Source organism: Nymphaea colorata, chromosome 1 (genome assembly GCF_008831285.2).
Source record: "Nymphaea colorata isolate Beijing-Zhang1983 chromosome 1, ASM883128v2, whole genome shotgun sequence".
NCBI classification, from domain to species: Eukaryota; Viridiplantae; Streptophyta; class Magnoliopsida; order Nymphaeales; family Nymphaeaceae; genus Nymphaea; species Nymphaea colorata.
In genome coordinates this window covers 34,522,746-34,545,411 of record NC_045138.2, presented here as the reverse complement: position 1 = coordinate 34,545,411, position 22,666 = coordinate 34,522,746, and the positions used below count along the sequence as shown (strand labels likewise).

The window sequence follows — 22,666 nt, the reverse complement described above, 5'->3', positions numbered from 1 at the left end:
CAACGAATCTTCAAATGGAAAATGTCAAACGCAAAGAAAGGCATAACAGCCAATTTCAGATAACCGGACTTTTTGCCTTTTCTTATCTGTTGGACAAAAAATGGGCCTCAATTATTTAGTAAACTTTGCATCATATACTCAATCTGAAGGCTCTTTCGGTGGATACAGCTGCCATATTTCAAATTTGTTCCCTTTATGCCGGAAAAAATGGAATTATTCATAAAGTTGATCATCTTACATATGATCACCTTGCATTTCTTGTTCCAATTTGCAACAACATGGAAGAGCAAAAAGGTTCTTATATTTTTGACGACCGACCGTAAGATTTGCTTCATCATCAGACTAGCAGTGAGCATGGTATTAACGCTCAATCGTTTCCGAACAGGCTCTAGAACTACTCCATGATTTCGAACTACGGGCTGTCACGAATTTGGCCAACGTTTAGTGGCATTCGATAGGCCAAAGTGATGATCAGGCCCCTCGACGGCCATTACAGTCATGACTTCCAAAGGAAAATATTCACATCTTTTGGGATTCATGAATCGGGTGGCTCTTGTGGAATTTAAAAGGAGCCACCGCGTAGAGAATAAAGTGGGAGGGGGCTTTTTGTAGAGATGTTAGGGCTTCATATTGGATTCAGATATAAAAATGACAACGGAGCCACCGCGAACTCAGATTTAAGTGGAATATTGACCGAACTTGAATTTCGTTCAGATACAGGATATGAGATAGATTTTTCTTCATTCAAATTCGAATGTGAATTCAATCCAAATACATCCATATCTGGAAAATTAGATAAGTAAAATCCGATTAAATTCTGATCCATTAACATCTCTAAATTTAAAGGCATATGAAGGAATTGTTTCTGCGTGGTGGGAACGCCGAAAGCTGCAAAAAAGTTTTTCACCTTTTCTTTGGTTGGCCTCCGCGCACCGTCGTACTTGATATTATGGGCAACAATGGGCCAAAGTGGTGTCAATTATTTGCTAGAATATTAAGGCAGGCGCTCCAATTCCGCTACCTTCACCCAAAAACCAGTTGGTCCGGACTATTGTTACAAATCTCTAGGCAAAACCCACAACATTTTCAATTCTCTTTCTTTTCGGAAAATTTCCCAACCACCTACAGTGCACACATGTGCATATAAACAACGTCTGTTTTGTTGGTTTCCAAAATAACATGTTTTTGTGGACATCAATGAGTCGGACTTTGAAAACCTTGCAATGAGATTGAAAAATTCAGGAAAGCTACAGTTGTTCCGAACCCTACATGTATCAGCGTTGTCATCAAACTTAGCTCTGGTTTGAAAATGCCAGAGGATTATTTCATGATTCAGATCCAGTGAGAAATTGGAAGTGATTTATTTTGCATAACATGGCCACAAGGACGCGAATCTGGTGAGATATCCAAAACAAATCTGCACATTGCTACGTTCTAAAGCAATATCATAGAGCCGGAAGTTGGATAGATGATGCGGAACGCCCGTTGGTTATCAAAAAGGAAGGATGCCTGTTAGCGAGACCACGTTACCAAGAGAAGACGATTACATCAACACGTAAACAACATCAACCCCTTGCAGCATGCGGATACATCTCAGAATACGCCGCTATGACCATTTTGTAAAGATCTTAATATGATCTGACATGTAAGGGAACACGGATACTTTCATTGATAAACACGTTTTTAAACAGTAAAAATGACTCCTCACTCCTGCTTACAATTCCAAGCAATCCTCTTGTCATGGCAAAGGAGACCCCCAACCCAACCTCATCTTATGAGAACAGAACAAATAAATAGAATTAGGATATTGAACACACTGGAGTTTTCTGCCTAGATTTAATGCCATGGAGATACGCTGCACTCGGCAGGCAATTTGGGGTACCTGGTTGTGTCTGTGCAGTAATCATATATGACCAAGTTTCTGCCTACCCAGCTGAAATCCACCTTCTGCCCATCCGAGAGAATCCAGGCATCATACTGATCCCACCAGTTCTGAGTTGTTGTCGAAACGCATGCTGGATAAGGATCCTCCCACTGGCAAGCCTCTACATGGAAATCCTTGTAAGTGGAAACAAACGGTGCATTTTTCCAATCCGTTTTCTCTAGTCCACCTCTTGTCGCCCAGTCGTCTGCGTTCCAAATGCTTGAAAACATGTACATTGGCTTCTCATTCGGGAAGACGTCTTTAGTTGCATCTGTGTTTTTGTAGATCCTAATGGGCACTCTATCCACAAAGAACCTGCAATGGGGGAAGAAAAAGATGCCACTGAGTTGCAAACATGAGGCTCTAAAGAAAGCTGTAGTACCCCAGAACAACATTATTTTCCATGTTTTTGGCACTAAGAACTAAGCTGTACTAAGTCGTCTGATTTTTGTGAACCAGCATGATGCAGGACCCACCTTGCAAGGCTACTTGCCTAGATCAGTGTGATCTGTAAACCACAAGAGATGAATCGGGTAGTTCAATGCATTAGGCCCCCATATCATGTGGTGCCCATTATAATCCTTGTCTTTTCTTGGATTGTACACATAAAAACATTAGACATTACTAAACAGAAAGCAGACAAACTTGTAGAAGTGTTTGTGCATTGCAAAATGGTTTGTGATTCTTCCCGGTCAGAAATTCTCAATTTTTGCAGTGCATAACAAAATAATTTTTTCGTGAACCTACCAATCCAATCGAAACAAAGAAACCGCTGGCCTTCAGCCTTTATTTGGTATCACAGCTTAAAATCTGTAATTGACTGCTCAATCAACGTTTTCTGTAAATTTTCTAAGCATCAAGAGAATAGCGTGGCATTACTGTTTAAGAGACGATACCAACATCAGATAAACTGTTGTGTTGTTTGTTTATTTATGATGCCAAGAATTGCACCATGGGGTCGAAGACCGGCCATGGAATGAAGACGAGCTTCAAGAAAAACTTGTGGGGTTCACAGTTCTCCTAAATTTGGAAAGCATATGTGTTTTCAACATATGGAAGCATATTAATTTGCAATTTGAAGGCAAGCCCGAGACAGAGCCTTGAACCCCAGGTGGCCTCCTACTTACCTCAAGGGCATTGCTCACATGATCTCTTGAACTTTATTAAGGTAACGAATGGCATCCCTGTCCAGTACCCATGGGAGACTGGCTGTTTATTGGTGCAATACATATCAACTGTTTTTCCCTCGGAGGACAGCAGTGTGCATTTACGTCAACAACCAATCCTGAATTGGGCATTAATGCGGTTCAATTGCTCGGAGAAAATCTTCCTCCATGATATCTTCACTAAAGCTGAAAAGAAAGAAAAACCTTTGAAAATGGTTTTGGTGTATAGAATCAGATGAGTCCCATGACACAAAGCAACGTGGGCCCGTGGCCATCATAAGAAACCCAAAGTGAAAAAAGGGAGGGGGGAGTTGCAGCCAGAGTGCGTGTGATGGCTTAAGAGAAGGCACACACGAAGTCCAGTGTGAGTTCCAGATCGAGAAACATGCCCACAAAGCACCAAATCAAAATAGAACCGGAACCATTGGTGGTGCACCCTCTGGAGATGCACATGGTGTTCACCACAGGCATGCCACCACCAATACGTTCTTATGCCAGATCTAGCAGAAAAAATTATAAGGAAATGATCCCTGGCCCCACTTTTAAAAGAAAAAGTCATGAACACTGTACATTAATCTGCGTGTAAAGTAGTGAAACTTGTCTCCACCTTAAAGCCACTGTAAGGTGGTGCTTGGATTTACTGATGACCGAATATTAATCTGTTTTACAGTGCAAACTGTCAAATCATGTGCCACAAAGGTGAAAGGCATGGTCTGACTCGCTTCAAGAATTCGAATTTAACACTTTTCTAGTCGGTAATATTTGTAAAAACCCATACTCATTTCTTTTTCCGAAATTAGTGCAGGTTGCTGGAGTTGGAAATCTTTTTAAGGAAGGTAGCAAACAAATAGTAGTTTCACGCATAACCAGATTCAATCCCCATAGAGTTGTTTCAAGTGAGAGAGTTGTGAGGAACAATTGAAGAAGGTTGCAGTTCTTCCCACCCCTCCACACTTCCTACAATGTTACTTAAACTCCACAAGGTATCGAGGCAAGAATTGGCAGCATAACAAGGAGGATTTGAGGTTCTATTCAGGACTCAACATGTCTCTGGTGAGCATCATTACAGATATTTGGTGCCCACCGGCAAGAAATCTAACTGCTGATTGATTATAATGCATAGATCGTGTACAGCTCCTAAGTCAGTGAGCTTTCAGGATAGATGGGCCTACATGAGCTAACTACGATTAATGCTCTTAGACCTCATTTCTCAGCGTGATATGTTCATATGTGCTGGATCATGCTCCAGATCTGAAAATTGTGTTCTGAACAGAAATACGAAAAGAGGAGAAAGACTTACACAATCTGGTGGTCGTTCCACAGGAAAGAGTAGGTATGGAAGTCCTTGGTAGGATCAAACCACAGCATGTGTCTCATCTCCCTGCCTCCAACGCCCCCTTTGTATATGTTTGTCTGCAGTGTGTACGGCTGCCCCGTCCTGTTGCCCAGGAACTCAAAATCCAACTCGTCCCTCTCTTTCCCCGTGTCTGAAATCATCTGCATCATTCATAAAAGCAGACTTTATTAAACACCTCGGAGCCGATGAGGAGCTTGGATGGATATTGATAACACTTGTTCAGGAAAATAGTGGAGAGTTAAAATGTTGGTCTGCATATTTTCTCCGAAGGACCAAAAACTGCATCTCGTCTCCCCTTTTCATTATTATGACGCTGCCAGAGAGGACGATTATGGTAAGATCCAAACTGAGGAGCAGAGACTCACATAATAAGCAGTGACAACGCCAGCAGAATCGCCTCCGACCAACTTCAGCTTCATACTGAACCACCCAAATCTGTACCTGTTCTTTGTTTGGAAGCCGCAACCTATTCAACCAACGACGGAAGAAAACATCAAATCTAAACAGGAAAGAAAGATCAGATGAACACCAAAAGAGTCATAAATTAAATCTAACGCGAAAGCAGCAGCCGATTGTAGCAGATCTCTGAAATACAAGCTAATGAACAAGACTAAAGATGCTTATGCAGCTAATAACAAGGAAACAAAATTCGATGGTAGTCCTGGAAAGCTTTACCTGTTTTCTTATCGAGAGTGAGGTACCAGGTTTGGCCATCTTCAGATGTGCTGAAGTGATCCGGCGCCCACATTACATCAAAGTTCTCCTTGAAAGAAAAGGAGCTGCCGGCGAGCATCAGCCTTCCAAGATCTAGAAGGCATATCAAGAAAAGAACCGTGTGTGCCTTCATCTCCAATGGGGCCGTAAGAAAGTCGGGAAGGAGGAAGCGAAGAGAACCGGAGGAGCCAGTGGTGGCATAGTGGCTGCTGACCTATAAGACCAAGGGGAGATTCTGAAAGGTGTGTGACAGCGAGGAGGAACTCTGTCTCCATATTTTGAATTTTTTTTTTTTAAAGAAAAAAGTTGAAGACAAAAATAATAATAACAGTTTTATCGATTCTGCTTGCCACCACAGTTTGCAGGCTCACACCAAACACTTTAACGTGTCAGTACATTACCGTTCAGAAAAATAGATAGCTTATCCATTGCATAAGAACATAGTTACCCTATCCATCTTGAGCATTCCTAATCTCACACAAATAAATCTTTCAGTATTCGACAATGATAAGGAGAAATCAAGAGAATCTTGATCTAAGGAAAAAAAAAACATCGGTGTAGCGGGGCAGGTTGTTTCAATTTTGTTGCCACCGTTGCATGTTTAACAATTACCGGACTTTTAAGAATTATGGGGAGTGTTGGTGTTGGATTTCCAGGGAAAATCCAACTGCCTTTGTTGGCCTTATTTAAATGTGGGGAACACCACTTTTTTTTTTTTTTTGTCAGTGTGAGTTGCGTGAAAAAGGGGATACTTTTTACATTATTGTCTTCACAAAAAAGTTTTGTTTTTTTATTAATGAAGAGCATTTTTATTATTAACATAAAATTTTGATGCCCCAATATGACATACATAAACAGCTTCACTTTTTTTTATGTGAAATAGGTTGGCTGTAGGACACTTTGCTCGGCCCTTCAAAGTTCAAACTGTTGGGGAAACAGATAAAATGACTTTTTTTTATTTTTAACCAAAATGATTAAGCAGTAGCTTGGTGACTCAAAAATGTATTGAGATGTGCGTCCTTTTTTATGGTTCTCTGGGCTCCTGCCATGTGAGTTGGATTTAAAACCTTCAACTTGGAGGCAGACTGCAGGAGACAAGGCCAAGCGGCTTGCACATAAATGAGATCCGAGCACAATAACATATGATGCGCATTTTCCTAGATCAGTGGTGCACTACAAAGTTCAAAGTTCAAAGTCTGCCGATTACGAAACCATCGAGTCCTTCATTTCTCTATTATAAACTAACTTTCATTCCCCGGAATTGGGGGAGCAACCAATAGATAAGCATGAGCATTTTGTTTTAAAACGCTTGTGGGAATCGTTTCCGTCTAATTTCAGTTGGGCCCAAACAATTTTGAAGGATCGCCAGGGAATTTACCTTCTCCAAGACTTACATCTTCCGAAAACTAAGCAAATACGTTGGTCTTTCTCTTCATTTGAACGGTGCTGCTATTTTTTCACAACTTGCGTTCTATGAGCTTCGTAATCCTAGAAACTGTTATTCGTATGAAAAGGTACCACCAGTTAAGTCCTATGTTCATCAACTTGTACACTTATCAGATTATTTTTTAACAATCGATTTCTTAAGAAACAAGTTGAAAGGGAAGATGGTGAAGCATGCAGCCAAGATGTGGGTCCGAGCTATTCTTCACATGAATAATGAATCAAAAGCAGATCACGTGCTCCATGGGGTCCGTCTGCCACCCACTGAGAGGAGTCAGACTACAGCTCCAAGTGTAACATATGCATGCTTTTCCCATCATCGAATTAATCAAGAAAAATGGAGTGCATCTAAAATGTTATTTTCCCGGTTGATGTTCTTGCTCACATTTTTCTTTTAATTCGATCATTGAAAAACAATCCTATTAAGATTGCTAAGGGTGATTTCAAGGTTTGCCATGCATGGACACATGGTAGATGAAGAAGATATATTTTTCACTAGTTTTTCTTAAAAACAAAATGTATTATATGGTCTATGGCTTCTACAGCGTTTTCTTTCTGTGATTTTAATCACATACTTTGCTGCTATTTAGATTTGAGAGTAGATTTTGCTTTTCTCTTTGTAGCTTTTTAAGTTGTCACACCGCCAGGCCACTGGCTTAGGAAGCAATGATAAACGGCGTCGTACTGCGTTTGGGCGACCTTGCCCGATCACGATGGCGAACGTCATCCCTCGCTGTCGCGGGATGGGGTGATTTTCTCTCTTCTTTTCTTTAGCAGCAATTTTGTAATTTCATTGTATACTTTAATTTTTTAAGAATTGAATAAAAACGTTGAGGTTGTACACGGCCCAACTCATCTGGAACTCGAGTCTAGGACAGGCTCGAGCTCAAATTTGACTCGCATAACTTGTTTTTGTTAAGTCCATCTTCTTTTAATTCGTTTTTAACTATTCTCTCATTATACTTCAACATTATTATGTTGAGTTGAGTTCTTATAAATCAAATCAAACTTGACTCGAGTTCTTATAGTTCAAACTTTACTCCTTAACATCTCAACCTTACATTTGAGCTCATTTACGAATAAACTTGAGTCCAAGTTTGACAAAAGAGTATTGAGTTCTAGCTGGCATGGTTGTGCAGCCCAAACTACCTGTTCCTTGTCAGCCCAAAAGTTAGGGAGCGTTTAAAAACCACCACGCTTCGCTGAATTCAAGGTGGTAGACAAAGGGCGCATGCGCCCCTGCTCTTCTTCCTCTGTGCCACCTGAAATCTCTCTCTCTCTCTCTCTCTCTGTGTGTGTGTGTGTGTAAGAAATAGTACTCCAATTTGCTCTTTCATGTGTTGGCCCAAAAAATTAAACATCAACAAACAACTAAATCCTTCCAGCAGAAGAAGATGGTGGCTGCGGCGAGAAGAAACTGTCAGCAGAAACTCTGGCCAGGCTCGGTGGTTTGGCTTGATGCTTACATGTACGCTGAAACATTGATGCTTACATGTACGCTGAAACAGGAAGAGAGAGGATAGCAACAGCTTACCCTGCGCGAAAAGGGAGAATAGATAGCAACAGCACCCTGTGAAATTTCTTCTCTTCTGTGGGTTGATGTTTTGTAGGTTATCAGTTGTATCAATCGGGCAACCTATGAGAGAGATACAGGTTACGGCGACACGAGTAAGTGGCTACCGTTGTATTTTAAAACATTTAAAATTATATTTTCGAACTTATTTCTTCTTTAATCTTGATTTTTCTTTTCTTTTATATTTTCCTTTTTCACTTTCTTCTCGTTTTTCTTTAATTTTGAGAATTTTTGTGGATTATAAGACTGAATGTTTTTTTTTCTCATTTTATCATTTTTAAGAATATAAAATTTACAATATTCACGTACCCGCATTCTTTCATACCCACATTTTTTCATGTATAAACCCGTACCACCGTACTCAAACTCATACCCGCACCGTGTGACATAGGCAACAAGGCCATTTGTACTTAATAATAAAGAACAGTAATGGGGTCTTGAATGCTGGCGGTCTCTTTTTAGGTTGTTACATTTTGTAATAGGTGAGTCTCGGATGCCGGAGGTTTCACTTTTTTAGATTGTTACATTTTGTAATAGGTCTCCCACTATAAATATGTAATCTCAGCTTGAGTTAGCTATGTTTCAAGAATCAAAGTTGAATTTTTCTCACCAATTAACAAAAGAAGCCATGAATGCTATAAAAAAAAATCTATTGCCGTCCTGAATATTGTAGACTATCAAAGAAACCATGGTTATCAACCAAAAATAACATAATTTAACTAATGCGACAGCAATCCATAATTCAACAAATTTAAACCAAGAAAATGGTGCAAAATATGGACCATATGAAACTCCAGTAATGCTTTTTGCAGCAGAGAAACCTTTTTTCACTCTAAAAATCTAAACACCAAACAAGTGATTGATGTACATTTCCAGCTTTGATCACTAACACTTTTGCCTGAAACAAGAAGAGTTTACACATGATAAACCCTCAAAGACACACGTAGCACCTGCAGCAGTCAAAAAACCTGAAGGTAAACAGATGCGTTTTGAGAACGTATTGCAGATTTGCATGTTTCAGAACATGTACATGCTGCCAGTTTGTAGGCCAGCTTCAGGTCCTGTGTGTCTAAGTTGAGAGATTCAATCCCATTAAATCATGATGAGCAAATGCAAAAAGAGCATTTGTTTATTGGTTTGAAATTTTAATACTAAACCACAAATTAAAACCAAAATATTTTCTTTCTATACTCAGGTTAATCTCTTTGCATTCAAGTCTATCCTGCACATTTCTGCTCGCCCATAAAGTCTCCACTCATCCACTGGCTCTAAATTTAACAGCGCCTGAGATTTATGCCATGGCTCTTTGACTCAATTATTGAACCAGGCCTAAGCTTGCGGGGCTAATCCACCATCAAGCTCAGCTTTAAAGGCGTTGAAGGAACAGGCACTTCCTGGCCGTTCAGTGCCCAATCAACTGAAGAAACCATGAATGTTATCAAAAAGTATTGTCCATATTAGTCTATTGCCATCCCAAATATTGTAGATGATCAAGGACATTCACTGTCATCACCAAAAAAAAAAAAAAATTAACACAATTTAAGTAATGCAAAAGCAAACGATAATTGAACATATTCAACCAAGAACATAATGCAAAACACTGCAAAATATGGGCCATATGATCCTGCAATAATACTTTCTGCAGCAAAGACTATTTCCACTCTAAACATCTCAACCACCAAACAAATGATTGATGTACATTTCCAGCTTTGATTCACCAAACAAGCAGAATTTACACATTATAAACACTCTAAGGACGGATGGTAGCACCCAACAATCAAGAAACTTGAAGGTAATCAGATGCTTCTTGAGAACAAATTAGTCATTATTGCAGGTTTTCATGGATTCAAAGAACTTGCACATGCTGTCAGTTTGAAGACGAGATTCGGGTTTGCTGCATCTAAATCGAGACACATCTCATTAACACATGATAAGTAAATGCATAAAGAGCACATCATTGGATTAAAATTTTAATACACGACATGAAAGAAGCCGATCTCGATCTTGTACTTGTTGTTGTTGCACACCTCAAACACCACCTCCATTGAGAGGAGCTCGTGGGAAAGTGCGAGTGCGGAGTTAAAAAAGAGGAATGAAGAAATTGATGGGAATGAAAAGTTGAAGAGGAGAGGATCGTGGAAAAGCATCACCAGTGGTTACTAAACTCAACCATCAAGATTTAGTTTTTTTATTTTCTTTATTTAGCCTTATCGTTTAGTTGAGAAGTTTTTTTATTTTCTTTATTTAACCTTATCGTGTAGTTGAGAAGTGAGCGGTCAAAAGGAGAAAGAAAAACAAGAAAAGTTTTTTTTTGCCCTCTACCCGTGGCGTCAAGTCCCCTTTTCTCTCTCCGTCCTGCCATCCTTGTAGCTCTCTCTCCTGCCATCCTTGTACGCTCTCGCTCTCTCCCTCTCTCTACTCTTGTCGTACTCTGCTCCCTCTCTCGGCACCTCTCCATTCTCTCTTGTACGTTGCAGCCTCTCCTTCCCATTTTGTGAGATTGAGTGTAAATAAGGGACCACGCCAACATTTGGTATAAGAGCTACGGCAGTGGACACTACATCAGCTGGGTGTGATGGAGGATCAATGCGTCTGAGAGGCAATCGAGCTGGCAGTTGGTGTGGCTGTTTGTGCAGACGTTAAAGATTGACTAAGGAAAGACATTGGATCAATATGCGAGCAAGTTCATCGAGATGTCCATCAAATATGCCGCCAACTTGGAGGCAGCGACGCCATCTTCATCTTCACACATCTACACAAACTGTCTAGATCGCCAGCTTATGGGCAGACGAATGAGCGATAATATTGAGTTAGAGATCACCCTGCCTTCTCCTGGCCATCGCAGTGCAGCCTACTCGTCACAGGTGCAAAAATCAATTTCTTTTTTTACCATCTGTTTTTGTTTTTGTTGATTCGTAAACTGCTCATCGATTTTCCGAAAGGAAGGAATCATAGTGAAGAGAATGTTGCGGAATGAAAACGTACGAATACAAGCACCTACCGATCGATCAGCCAATTTAAAGGACCGGAAAGGATGCATTAATATTTGGCAATGTATGACTCCTGGGAGCCAGCACTTTAATATCATAATGAAGATAATTAAATGTTAACAAATTAATTGTCTTGGGCAGACTACATTCTAAGAGACATCCGTCACCTCCTTGGAATTAGATATGGATGATCACGACACCAACATCTTGCCGAGTGTCAACGCGCCCTATCTTTAGGTCAAGAGCATAAATCAATCAACAACGTCGCACCGAAACTGGAGTGCCATGCATATATATTGTGCATATGCTTGGAAGCGGGAGTTTCCCCCTTTCTACGGGCACCCAGCATGCATCAACTTAATTGCATTCCGTCAAGCTACGGGGCCGGCCCCTCAATCTTCGATAATAAATACAAGTTCATGAATAAAGGCACGCTGGTCTCAGTTGCTCATGAAATTATTAAATTCTTTCTCGTTTTCGTAGAAAAGGAATGGAGAAATTTCGAGGAAAGAAGAAAAAACTAAACAAATTGTTTAAAATGGTAGTAGAAAATCAAACTCCACCCTTAATTTCCTTCCAATGAAACACGCGATCTGCTGTTAATTTCCGTCCCACCAACTTGTGCCAAACATCAAACAAATATCATGACGATCGACTATAGATAAATAAAACAAAACAAAACAAGAGAGAAGTAAGTTACAAAATGACACACATTGTCCCTAAACCCTAATTCTTCAAAAGAGGAAACGAAAGGACCTCTCCATTGGGCTCACAAGGTCAAAGGCAAGAAGACGGACTAAGTATTATATTTATATATATTTTGTTTAATTAATAAGTGGTGAAGTCAATACCCGAACCAATACTCTTGCATGTGCGTTGCTTCTGAAGCCCCAACACCACGTGGCAAGGTGCATCAGAGGTGCGTTCTTGACTTCCAAAAAGGCTGGCCTTTCCCTTCACCCCTCCTTTGTTACTGACTGCACAAATGCACATGCACATAAAGGTGATGAATGGAAAAGGTGAGAGAGAGAAGCACCAAACATAAAAAAAAGATCCTGCGGGGAAAGAAAAAGAATTGCAAATTGCACAATTTTCAAAATGATGGTGAATTTTTAACTGAGGACAACGCCAACCCAAATCGTCGTTCTGTTTGCTTGCTTGCATCATCAGAGGTTTTGTCCCCATGCGCAGGAACATGCGTAGTTGAGAACGCAAGCTCAACACTTGCTCAGCTAGAGGCCCCTCACCCCCCCCACAGTCGGCACTCAGCAGAGCCATATAAATATTTCATTTCTTCCTGTAAACAAATAATTACTCCGCCGCTGCCGCTGCTATGTATGATATGACGTTCCTCACTAGTCAACTTAAACATCTATCGCCTCCCGAAGAAACTCCTGTACATCAGCCCTTTCCCCAAGCACTAATACGCACAGTCTTCGAAAAGTTACAGAAACGATAAAAAGTATGGTCTCCGAAACACATTCAACAAGAGAACCGTGGATAGAACGGATAAGAAACCCTTCGCTCCCCGCTTTTTTCCATGGGCCCGATAGATAAAGCCGGTAGCTGCGATTACTACTCCCCCTCAACAAAAAAAAAAAAAAAGTCACTCAATGCGATTCTTAATCTACCTTAATTAAAGAGGACATATATATATATATATATATATATATCAGAAATGATCATAATAAATCAGGAAGGAAGATTGAAGCATACGTAAATGGGAGAGCAGGACGAGGCATCATGCAGTGTCGCACGTAACCGCAGCTTTGATCCTATCGACGGTGCAAGCGATGAGGCTGTTAACTGTTGCCACTGATCCCAGTGAGAGCTTGGCGTTGGGGGCGGAGTCGACCAAGATCTGGAACGCCACCGTTAAAAGTGACCCTCCCCCTCCTCCTCCAGTAGCTCCTACCTCTGCCGTTCCGCTCTGGGTGGTGGTGGCGGTCGGCCCGTCTGGCAATATGGCGAACCCTGAGGGAAGAAGAGCCACGCATTCTGGGTCCCCACCTGTTAGCACGGCATTCATGGCTACAATGTCCACCGGTGCATACACCACATACGACCCTGATGCATCCGTGCAGCTCTCTTGCAGTATTAACATATTGCTTTGATTTGAATTTGTGCTCTGAAAAGCCACAGACGTTGAATTTAAAGAAAATAATTACATGCATTTGGATTAGATGGTTGCAGAGATTTCAGTAATGACTTATTCCTTTTAACACGACATATGCACAAACCCACACAACGTCCAGTCACGCACGAAGACAAGCATTTGGCATACTGTAGTCAACATCGAAAGCACAGAACCTTGTAGAGATACACGGTGAATCGTAGTCCATTAATTAATATCTCAAATGCCAAAACTGAAAATTTTGAAATCATCCCTTGTGTTGAATGGAGGTATTGCTAAATTAGCAGCGTCATGCCAATAAGCAGACTTTAGTAATATGAATGGGCCGGAACATGTCCATGGCAGGTAGACGGACTGCTTATACAGAGACACGTAAGAGGACTGATGGAGAGATTAAACTAAACAGCTGCTAGTGTTTGAAGCGAAGAGAAAACTTCCCTTCAAGTTAATTGAAAAAGAAAGACGTAACGCACTTCACATTCATTGCTGTCAACGACATAAAAGACTATACTCATCCGACGATCCCATATGACCTCAAACACGATAGATGAAGAATTTGTTGTCATCTGTGGGAGACCTTCTCATTAAGGAGTCAGATCTATTAGTTCAAAGCCCACAAGGGTGACTGCCTACAGAAGAGAAAGGATGCATATATGGGCCCTGATGGTAAGGTACTAACTAGAATCTTTTAAGCAGCATATGAGACTGCGGCTCAGAATGACTGCCTAAGTGCAGATTATGCGTAAAAAGCCAAAAAAGAAAAAGCATGTAATGGTAAAGTAAAAGTGTAACAAATTCTGTACTGTACATATGAAATGAGCTGCAAATGTGTATATCTTACATTTACTCGTAGAAGCGAGACGCAGTTTCCAGGGTCATGGCCGTTGGCAATATGGGCCATTTCTTGTACTACTCCTCCGTTGGAGAGAATGTCCCACTGTCATCAGCACGAGAATAAAACATTAGCTTCAACAAGTAACCGGCCATTCTTTCTAAAATATGCATAGAACTTCCGACAATGCCTCTTTATTTTTGAAAAAAACTATCCCTAAATTGGAGGGACTTGGTTCATTTGAAGACACGGTAAGACGATAAAATCTGTAGAGGCATGACAACCAAGCCTGATCTGAAGAAACTCTAGAACAACCTAATTCTGGATCTGATTAATAGACAGGGATTAATGTTACCTCCTTTCTTGAATTCTCATCCCGAAGGAAATCAAAGACCCTCTTTGGAGGGACAGGCAGCCAGAAGGAAGTAGCTGCACTTAGAACAATGCCTGGCGGCCTTCCTGGATCACCTATGCTCTTTCTTGTCATCACCCTCACATCCTCTGCTTCGTTTCCAGACAGAGTAGTCCATGTATGCGTTGTAGTTGCACCCACACCAGCGCAAAAACTTATAACCATTCTCTCTGCCAACTTCAGCATGCTTCTCCTCCCCTCTGGACTCGTTATAACTGGCAAAAAAAGAAAGAAGAAAAACCATAAAAGCCCAATATATCAGAAATTGCAGAAGGGCGTCTACTTGTTGATGATTTTCTGGAGGGTATCCACGCTTTTGAAAGATTACATGGAACCAGAAGTTTGAATCTTAGTAACTTAACAGCTTTCTGTTTCGTTGCGTACCACCAACATCTCTTGGAGGGATGTTACTAGCCATGGCGCTCGCTAGCCGTTCACATTGCCTATCAAGAGTGGATACCCATCGCTTTGCACCAAAGGCCATTCCAGAATTGACAAGCGACTTATATATGCTATGAACTGCTCGGTCGTCTACCTCAACGTGCTCCACCCACATAACCTGCACTGCAATTTGATGAGTCCATTCTCCAAGGTAAAAATGATTTCAAATCAATTTGGACTTATATTGCATAATCCTCAGTATGTGTCTACGTGCACATGGGTGCAATGCTGGATTCTATGGATTCTGAACACAACTTTAATTTGCGTTGTGAGGGGCCGGCTCCACCCCTCGCATAGTTCTGCATAATCAGCCATTTTGCTATGGTTCTTCTGCATAGTGAAGTTAATTTAATGCAGGGGGAAGTGAGAGGAGTTATCTTGACAAGAAGACTCAGAAGGTAGCAGCAGCTCCCTGGAGGAGCATTGCACGACCATCTCCTCAGACCAAAGGAATAATACAAAGGCGGATAAGCAATGAAACGGCTGATATGGTCGCCATTTCCATTCTTTCGTTTTCCACGAGAATTTGATTTCCCTGAAGCTTGTATTTCAACTCCGCACAGGCTCCACTTCGACTTGTGCATAATGGAGTTGGCATCACCGATGATCCCTCGGAGAAGAGTGTAATTAAGGGCAGTAGGAGGTGATATCTATGGGCCAGAATAAACAACAAAGATGGGACACTACAAAAAAAGAAAAAGAAAAAAATAGGGGAAAAGATACGTCGGTGAAAGGCAATTTTTACCAACGTTCTTCTAGGCCAAAAGAGTATTGACTGGTGATTGGCGTTAGGATGTTCTTGACGTTTGACTTTTACGGACGTCTATATTCTAAACATAGACAAAAGAACTTGTACTGGACGTTCATAAGACGTCGACAAAAAAACAAGATTTATCGACGCGTGTCCATTCTCACGTCAATGAAATTTTTTCCCCTAAACATTAACGACGTCCATAGCTCAACGTGGATAAAAACAAGCTTGTACCGACATCCAATCTACAGACGTGGATAAAAATGCAAGTGCCCGTATTAATGGACGTAACGCACATATCCTGCAACACAGATGCATGTCAATTATGAGATTTGAACAGGCGTATTTTGGCATGATGTTGCACGTACATAAATGCATGCATGGTGTCTTTATTCCCATGGGAGCATGTTCGTTTATGAATCACGGAGCGCATGTTCATCATGATCAAGCGCATGCAAGTTAATGTCAACAAATCCGCACCATGACTGCTTAGGATCAAAGAGGAAAGACGATGAATCACTTCATTTTCACGCAACAAAGGCAAGTCCCATGCCAACAGCAGGCTGTTATCTTGTTACCGAAATCAATTTGCAGAAAAGAAAAAAAAATCATCATTCTAACCTTTGAGTAACCATTAGGCATTTGTTGGATCAGGCATCCTGATGGTCTTCTTCTGCACCTTAATACTGGCTGTGCATTTGGTCGTATACTGTCAAGGGAGACGTCAACAACCGCCCAGCTTCCATCCGGATGGTGCTTGCAGTATCTAACAAAGTAGCTTTCCCTCGTAGGTACTAGTGGAGAGGGCATTTGAAACTCCGCCGACATCTGCAAGAGGAAAATTATAACTCGCACTGTGAAGTCCAAGTAAAAGCTACATACATTTTCTTCTAAACGTTCAGCAGTCAAGCGCTTGAAAACACACACACACACACACACACATATATATATATATAGAGAGAAAGAGAGAGACCACTTGTAATGCGCCATTCCAGTTTCCTGCTACTCCAGTTGATAGAATCTCCAAGGTTAATGCCTTTGAAATGATGTGGAAAAACATACTTGACCATTGATTCTGAGAATAAGAAAGGGCGTGTGATTAATTGCCATTTTCTGTAGTTGGAAACTAAGACGGAGCTATATAGAGTTGCTGTCCAAGCCCATGCATATCAGCTTAAAATCGTAAACCAGTATTAACATGTCCTGTAAGTATCCAAACACATGCTATATGCATCTCACCGTCCGCTTCTTTCGTCTGCAAGACTAAGTACTGAACAAACCATGCATTAGAAAAATATGCCGTGCAGTTCATGCGACGGCCTAACAGATTGAGGCTAATGTTCTCACCACATCCATAAGGATCTCCACCAAGTTGCTTGGATTCATTATCACAACCGCCGTCTCTCGAGATGCCTCAGATTTCATGCCCAAGGGCTTAGGCCCAATCCCTCGTGGAAACGTCCGAAGGTATTCCTCCTCGCATAGTACTTCAGCAGAATCATCGACGCCGCCTGGAGTCCACAGGGGTTGGCCTAATTGTGCCATTCTGATGAGTTCCTCCATTGCAGCAACGGCAAGTTCTATGACCATAGGCTTCTCTATCTCCAACTGCGCTGCCACTGGCTTGTTCAACAGCTCCCCACCTCCAAACATCTCCCCTCCCATGCTTGGCCCAAAGTTCCCGACCCCAAGGTCTATAGAAGAGCGTGAGATAGGCGGCAACAATGGTGAGTACGAAACCATTGGCTTCCCAACATACTTGGCAGCAATGCCAGAGATCCTGTCGATCTGCAAGTAACCGTGCCATCTTGGTTTGGTGCTTAAAATCATAATTTTGACATAATATCTTATCTACAGTCTTCTTTTCTCGTGAAAACAGAAAGGAAAAAAAAACAAAACAAAACAAAACAAAGAGGACGAAGAAATCCTCTCTCAAATGCATGGTTTTGCATTCTAAGAATCAAGTGATAGTAATGGAAAGACTTTTTTCACTCCGACAATTACTAAATTTATAATATTCAAGACACCAATTTTGCTCATTGAGTTGGAATATATAATATGTCATGCTTCGGGCATTACAAAGAAGATAAGTAGTATGCTAAGTTGTGAATTGTGATCACTGTCAATAAGTTGTCGTATGGCAGTACCTCCTCTCTGAGACGAGTGTTTTCTATCCTTAAGTGCTGTTCGTCAAATGACATTTCACCCAAAGCAGTAGCACCACCACAGCTCGGGCAGGAAGCATTTCCCAGGGCCTCCTTATACCTCATGTTCTCAGCTTGAAGCTTCTCATTTTCCGCTCTGAGTTGTGCATTCTCATGGCGCTCATGTTGTGTCTGGAGAGAAAAGGGAAAACGATCCGATCGGAAAGGGAAAAGATTAACAAATAGCTTGCTGCTTTCACAGGATACTAATGGCCTTCTATGTCTCTATCGTCCACAAGAATTTTGAATACTTTCCAATTTTTTGCATATTTTACCTTCATTTGAGTGCGCTTGTTTTGGAACCAAAATTTTACTTGAAGGGGCTCCAGCCCCAACTCCCGGCTTAACTCCTTCCTTTGTTTATCATCTGGATGTGGGCACTCTTTGAAAAACCTGCAGATACCGAAAATTTTGCATCAAACGGTACAGTGATTTTTTTGCCTCCATTGTCTACGTAATTTTGAAGTCTACATTTCAGAAAGGCTAACTCCTCCATGAAAGGAAAAACAATAAAAAGGAAAACAATGGTTTTATTGTTAATCTAGCTAACAGAAAAAAAATATAGACGAGCAAATTTAATAAGATGCAGCATGTAAAGGGTTGACTTGCAATGAAGAGGGCATGTTAAATTAGTGAACACTTAGCGATGTGTCGTACGCTTCCATTTCTTGAATCTGGTGCTGAGTGTGTCGATGGTATCTCTTCTTCTTAGGCCGCCGTTCATGATCGTTATCCTCGCCGGAAGCACCCTCAAGATTTTCGCTTCCAGATTTACTCTCGAAGTCATCTTCCCTCATCTTAACGGAGGCCATCTCACCCTCTGTTGAATGACTGATGTCAACTTGTCCGTCCAGCAGGTTCGGCTGAAGGAAAAAACGCAAACTTTTATCACGCACGGATTTTTCTTTTCACTCTTATAAAAGGTTAAATAGAATCGAACAGAAAAGCACGAAAGTTTATCAAACACACAGAAATCAAGCCCAGGACAAGAAAAGGAGCAAAACGGACAGGAAATGAAGTTTGCACGAGAGAGGGGTTGATATATACAAGGGTGAACTTTATGCGTCCTCTCGCATACCAAAATGGATTCCCTAAATTGGGGATGGTAGCAACCTTTCTTAATGTGTATTTTTGTTTTATCGAGGAGTGATGGATGTTCGCACTCTAAAGGAAGTCGAGAAGCTTGACATTCTCCTTATGTGTTTAATTTATGTTTTCTTTCCCCTTGCCTAGTTCTTTCGAGATAGAGAGCCCTCACCTGCTTTGTTTTCATGGTTGTACAGCCAAATCTGTTACCTGTTTGAGCATGGGTGGCCATCATAGATATCACATGCACTGCCGGAATCGTTATTCCGGCCATCTTTCTCTCTCTCTCAACTCACTCTCTCTCGCCTTACGTTATGGGTATCGATCCCAGTATACATTTAAATTGTTATCGCTTTTTACATGATGGTTTACATAGCAGTATACTCGAACCTACGCAGCAAAATCTGTCATTAACAAGTACTAAACAGTCAGAGGAGGCTCCCTTTTGAACCCGAAATTTTAACTCTGCTTATGATCATCTGCATATGACAACTCTGCTTATGATCATCTGCATATGACTTTCCTAGAACTAGGTTTGACAATGGGGACTTGCTTTTGACACCATCATCCCTGAGAACAAGGCCCTTGCGCTCTCAGATGCTCCACACTTATCTCGATGAAAAGAACACCGTAGGTTACTTAACATCTACAAACATGATAACTGGAAGGAGGTCCTTCCTGCATTCGGATGCCGATTTAAAAATGACAACGGAAGCAAGAACACAACATCTCTCTCTCTCTCTCTCTCTCTCTCTCTCAGACTTACTGATGATGGAGTTCTCTTCAGAATAGGAGGGATCCATTTGTGATTTTCAAAGAGCCAACTGGTGTCCAGGTTTTCGTTCATACCGACATCCATTTCTCTGTGAAGCAGGCCATCATTCATCGCAAGAACCTGTCAAGGAAGGAAGAAACACACCGTTGATGCCGTTCCCGACCGTTTCAGGAGGTCATTATAAAGGAAAGACGAAGGTAGACACCAGCATCAACGCCGTGTTCCTGGCCGTGTATGGACTTCTACTTCTCTCTCTTTCTCTCTCTCCCCCCTCAGAATGTTCAAAAGGAGGGAAAGAGGAGAGCCTTCACAGTGAGGTGGGAGAGGAAACGAAAGGGTTGGATGGGGGCAAAAACCGAGAGTAGTGGATGCATTTATTTTAGAGAGAGAGGGAGTAACGTTGTTGAGAGAAATTTTACTGCAATTATCTGTCAAACGTCATTATAAATTACTGTATCTGCATGCATACTCTAGGCATTTGTAAACGCGAAAGATGGAAAATGCGTAAGATCTTAAAAGACTAATACTCTATTTTGATCATGGAAAAATTCAGAATTAGTGCAAACAAGCAGATTTGCATATTCTTAGTTCTTATAGAGAGAGAGAGAGCGCCCCGGGGTGGGGGGGAGCATTTACGTTCGGTAGCATTAAACTGTTATGCGTTTTTTTATTTACTTTATTTTTTCTTACCAATTGACTGGGATTCCAGCAATAAATTTTCGAGTTTTCAGCCTCACCTTCCCTCTGCGATCTCACAATAAATGCTTACTGGCTCACACCAGACGCGGCTTCGTTATTATGTTCATGCCTTGCTTGCACGCAGTTACAACATCATGTGTATGCCTCCCCCGGAGCGCGAGTGTCTGTATAATATATATATATATATATATATATATATATATTAGAGAGAGAGAGAGAGCACATAAAAGCGTAAAGCAATCATGCATGGTTTTATGGTTTTTACGATGTGATTGAGCATAAGAACAAGAAAAGGAAAGCAGGTGCGAAAAAAACAGTATCGGAGAAGAAAGCAAGCAACACAAACAACCAGCTACATACTAATTAAGGTGGGCTAAGCGGGCGAATGTGATCTACCATGTATAAGTGCATTAGTTAAGATTCGCTTATAGGGTCCTTGGGATTAACTCCGAAACCAAATCCAGATTCGGCTCCAAGGTTCTTATGCGGATGCAAATTAAAAGTTTTCCCGGCAGCTTTCAATCCAAATATGAAACGGGTTCTGCTAGCTTCTGTCTCCTAATTATATATCGGACGGCCATAGACGATCTGCTTCCAGAGGGAGCTCAATTATCTCCCAAAATCCAATTTATTGTGCGTCTTGTAAGTACTCTTAATTTCATGTGGTTAAAACATTAATTATAATGCAGAGGGACTCGATGGGTAGATGCATTGGCGCTGATGTATGTAGCCACAATCAAATGGTACCGAACCGGACCTTCCAGATTAGAGAAAAAGTTCATTGTCATTGTTAGAATTAATATTATAAACAATCGGTGTTTGGACATAATGCAACAAAGGAAAACAGTAAATCCTTCACACTGCCTTGGTTGATTCTTACTTTTGGAAAACTAGGAACGTATTCCTTTCCCTCTCTCTCTCTCTCTCTCTCTCTGTGAGAGAGTGTGTGTGTGTGTGTGTGTGTGTTTAACGGGGAGGGGAACCAGAATTTCACGTTCTGGTGATTTCTTTGGCACCGAGCTAGGGTGAAACGCAGAGGCCCTTTAATATATGTCAGTTACTCTAACAAGAATTCGGGGGCGGCTACTTAAATTCATATACGTGTCGAAGAGCTCAGGCTTCATTTGGCCCCTTCTGATATGAAAATGAAGAGTCATTTTCAATCTATACGTGTTCTGATGCTAACTGATCATTTTCAAATAGAAGATCAAATATTAATGACTTTCCTCCCACCTTCTAGTCTCTACTTTAGTGATTGATCGTAGGAGTTTCCAAGGGGCGGTTATAAAGGAGAAGTGATTCTTATGTGGATAATGTGTTGGGCCATCTTTTGCGGCCGGTTCTCCGCTGGAGCCATATATTATGTAGTGCAGCTTCAGATCATGACACCATTCATCCAGGGTGAACCCATTAGTTTCCATTTCTTTAATTAACATAAGAACAAAACAAAGAATAATAGAAAACTTGGACCATCAGTAATATGTGGGATGGAAATCATTATAACCAAAATAACCCTTTAAGTAAACAAAGGTGGAGGGATCATAATTTTTTTTCTGTGACTAGGAGAATGTAACCGCTGCCAAATTATGTCAACACCCTTCCATTCGTTAGTTTCAATTATTCATAATCCACCTAATTAGACGATTCTCAAAAAGACACTTAACTCTAAGATCGTTTTTCAAGAAGATACATTACCTTAATTTTTTTAACTTGACGTTTTTCAGTGAGTTGCCGCTTACTTTAAATGACAAATTAAATCACACGCATGATTGAAGTCAGCGTCAAGAACTGTAAAAACATGTGTCAGCTTTAGATTAATCTCCATGTGTTTGATGTTTCAGTAACGACAAGCACACACAATGTGGTGACAGAGATTAGAAAATTTCCGTTCCAAAAAAATGGGCCTGGGAAACAGATTTCGCGGAACTCCTTCACAATAAATTCCTTACGCACTTTTTCCTTTCCCATTAATGTGATTTTAGTTTGTTGTTTAAAGCATACGATTTTGCTCTTGAATTAGTTCGTTGTGATGCAGAGGACTGTAAATTTAAATGTTTTTGGAATTTCGTTCGAAGAACACAACATTTCAAAAAGTATATTTGTAAGTTGGAAGCATAGAGCGATGACCGATGCGTGCAATGCAGTCATGTCATGTTGGCGCGGGT

At 41.0% G+C, this 22,666-nt stretch overlaps 2 protein-coding genes across 3 annotated transcripts; both read right to left on the bottom strand.

Annotated features, from left to right (window-relative positions):
• Positions 1–1,646: 1,646 nt before the first annotated feature.
• On the bottom strand, positions 1,647–5,415 carry LOC116246080 (probable xyloglucan endotransglucosylase/hydrolase protein 8). The gene is made up of 4 exons (XM_031617770.2): positions 5,123–5,415; positions 4,813–4,913; positions 4,391–4,587; positions 1,647–2,239 (listed from the first exon to the last, which is right to left on the bottom strand). Exons 1-4 carry the CDS (start codon positions 5,292–5,294, stop codon positions 1,837–1,839), a joined length of 873 nt encoding a protein of 290 aa, XP_031473630.1. The 5' UTR covers positions 5,295–5,415; the 3' UTR covers positions 1,647–1,836.
• A 6,273-nt stretch (positions 5,416–11,688) lies between these two features.
• On the bottom strand, positions 11,689–20,141 carry LOC116263152 (homeobox-leucine zipper protein PROTODERMAL FACTOR 2-like). 2 transcript variants are annotated; one of them, XR_004174579.2, is made up of 13 exons: positions 19,794–20,141; positions 18,599–18,804; positions 18,217–18,334; positions 17,885–18,073; positions 17,085–17,525; positions 16,711–16,812; positions 16,359–16,565; positions 14,930–15,104; positions 14,489–14,760; positions 14,143–14,238; positions 12,884–13,295; positions 12,285–12,742; positions 11,689–12,144 (listed from the first exon to the last, which is right to left on the bottom strand). XR_004174579.2 is itself a non-coding variant. In XM_031642771.2 (12 exons), the coding sequence occupies exons 1-11, from the start codon at positions 19,911–19,913 to the stop codon at positions 12,909–12,911; spliced, it is 2,313 nt and encodes a 770-aa protein (XP_031498631.1). In that variant the 5' UTR covers positions 19,914–20,141; the 3' UTR covers positions 11,689–12,144; positions 12,884–12,908. The 2 variants fall into 2 exon arrangements, 1 of the variants encoding a protein (XP_031498631.1); XM_031642771.2 differs by lacking the exon at positions 12,285–12,742.
• Between the last annotated feature and the right edge of the window lie 2,525 nt (positions 20,142–22,666).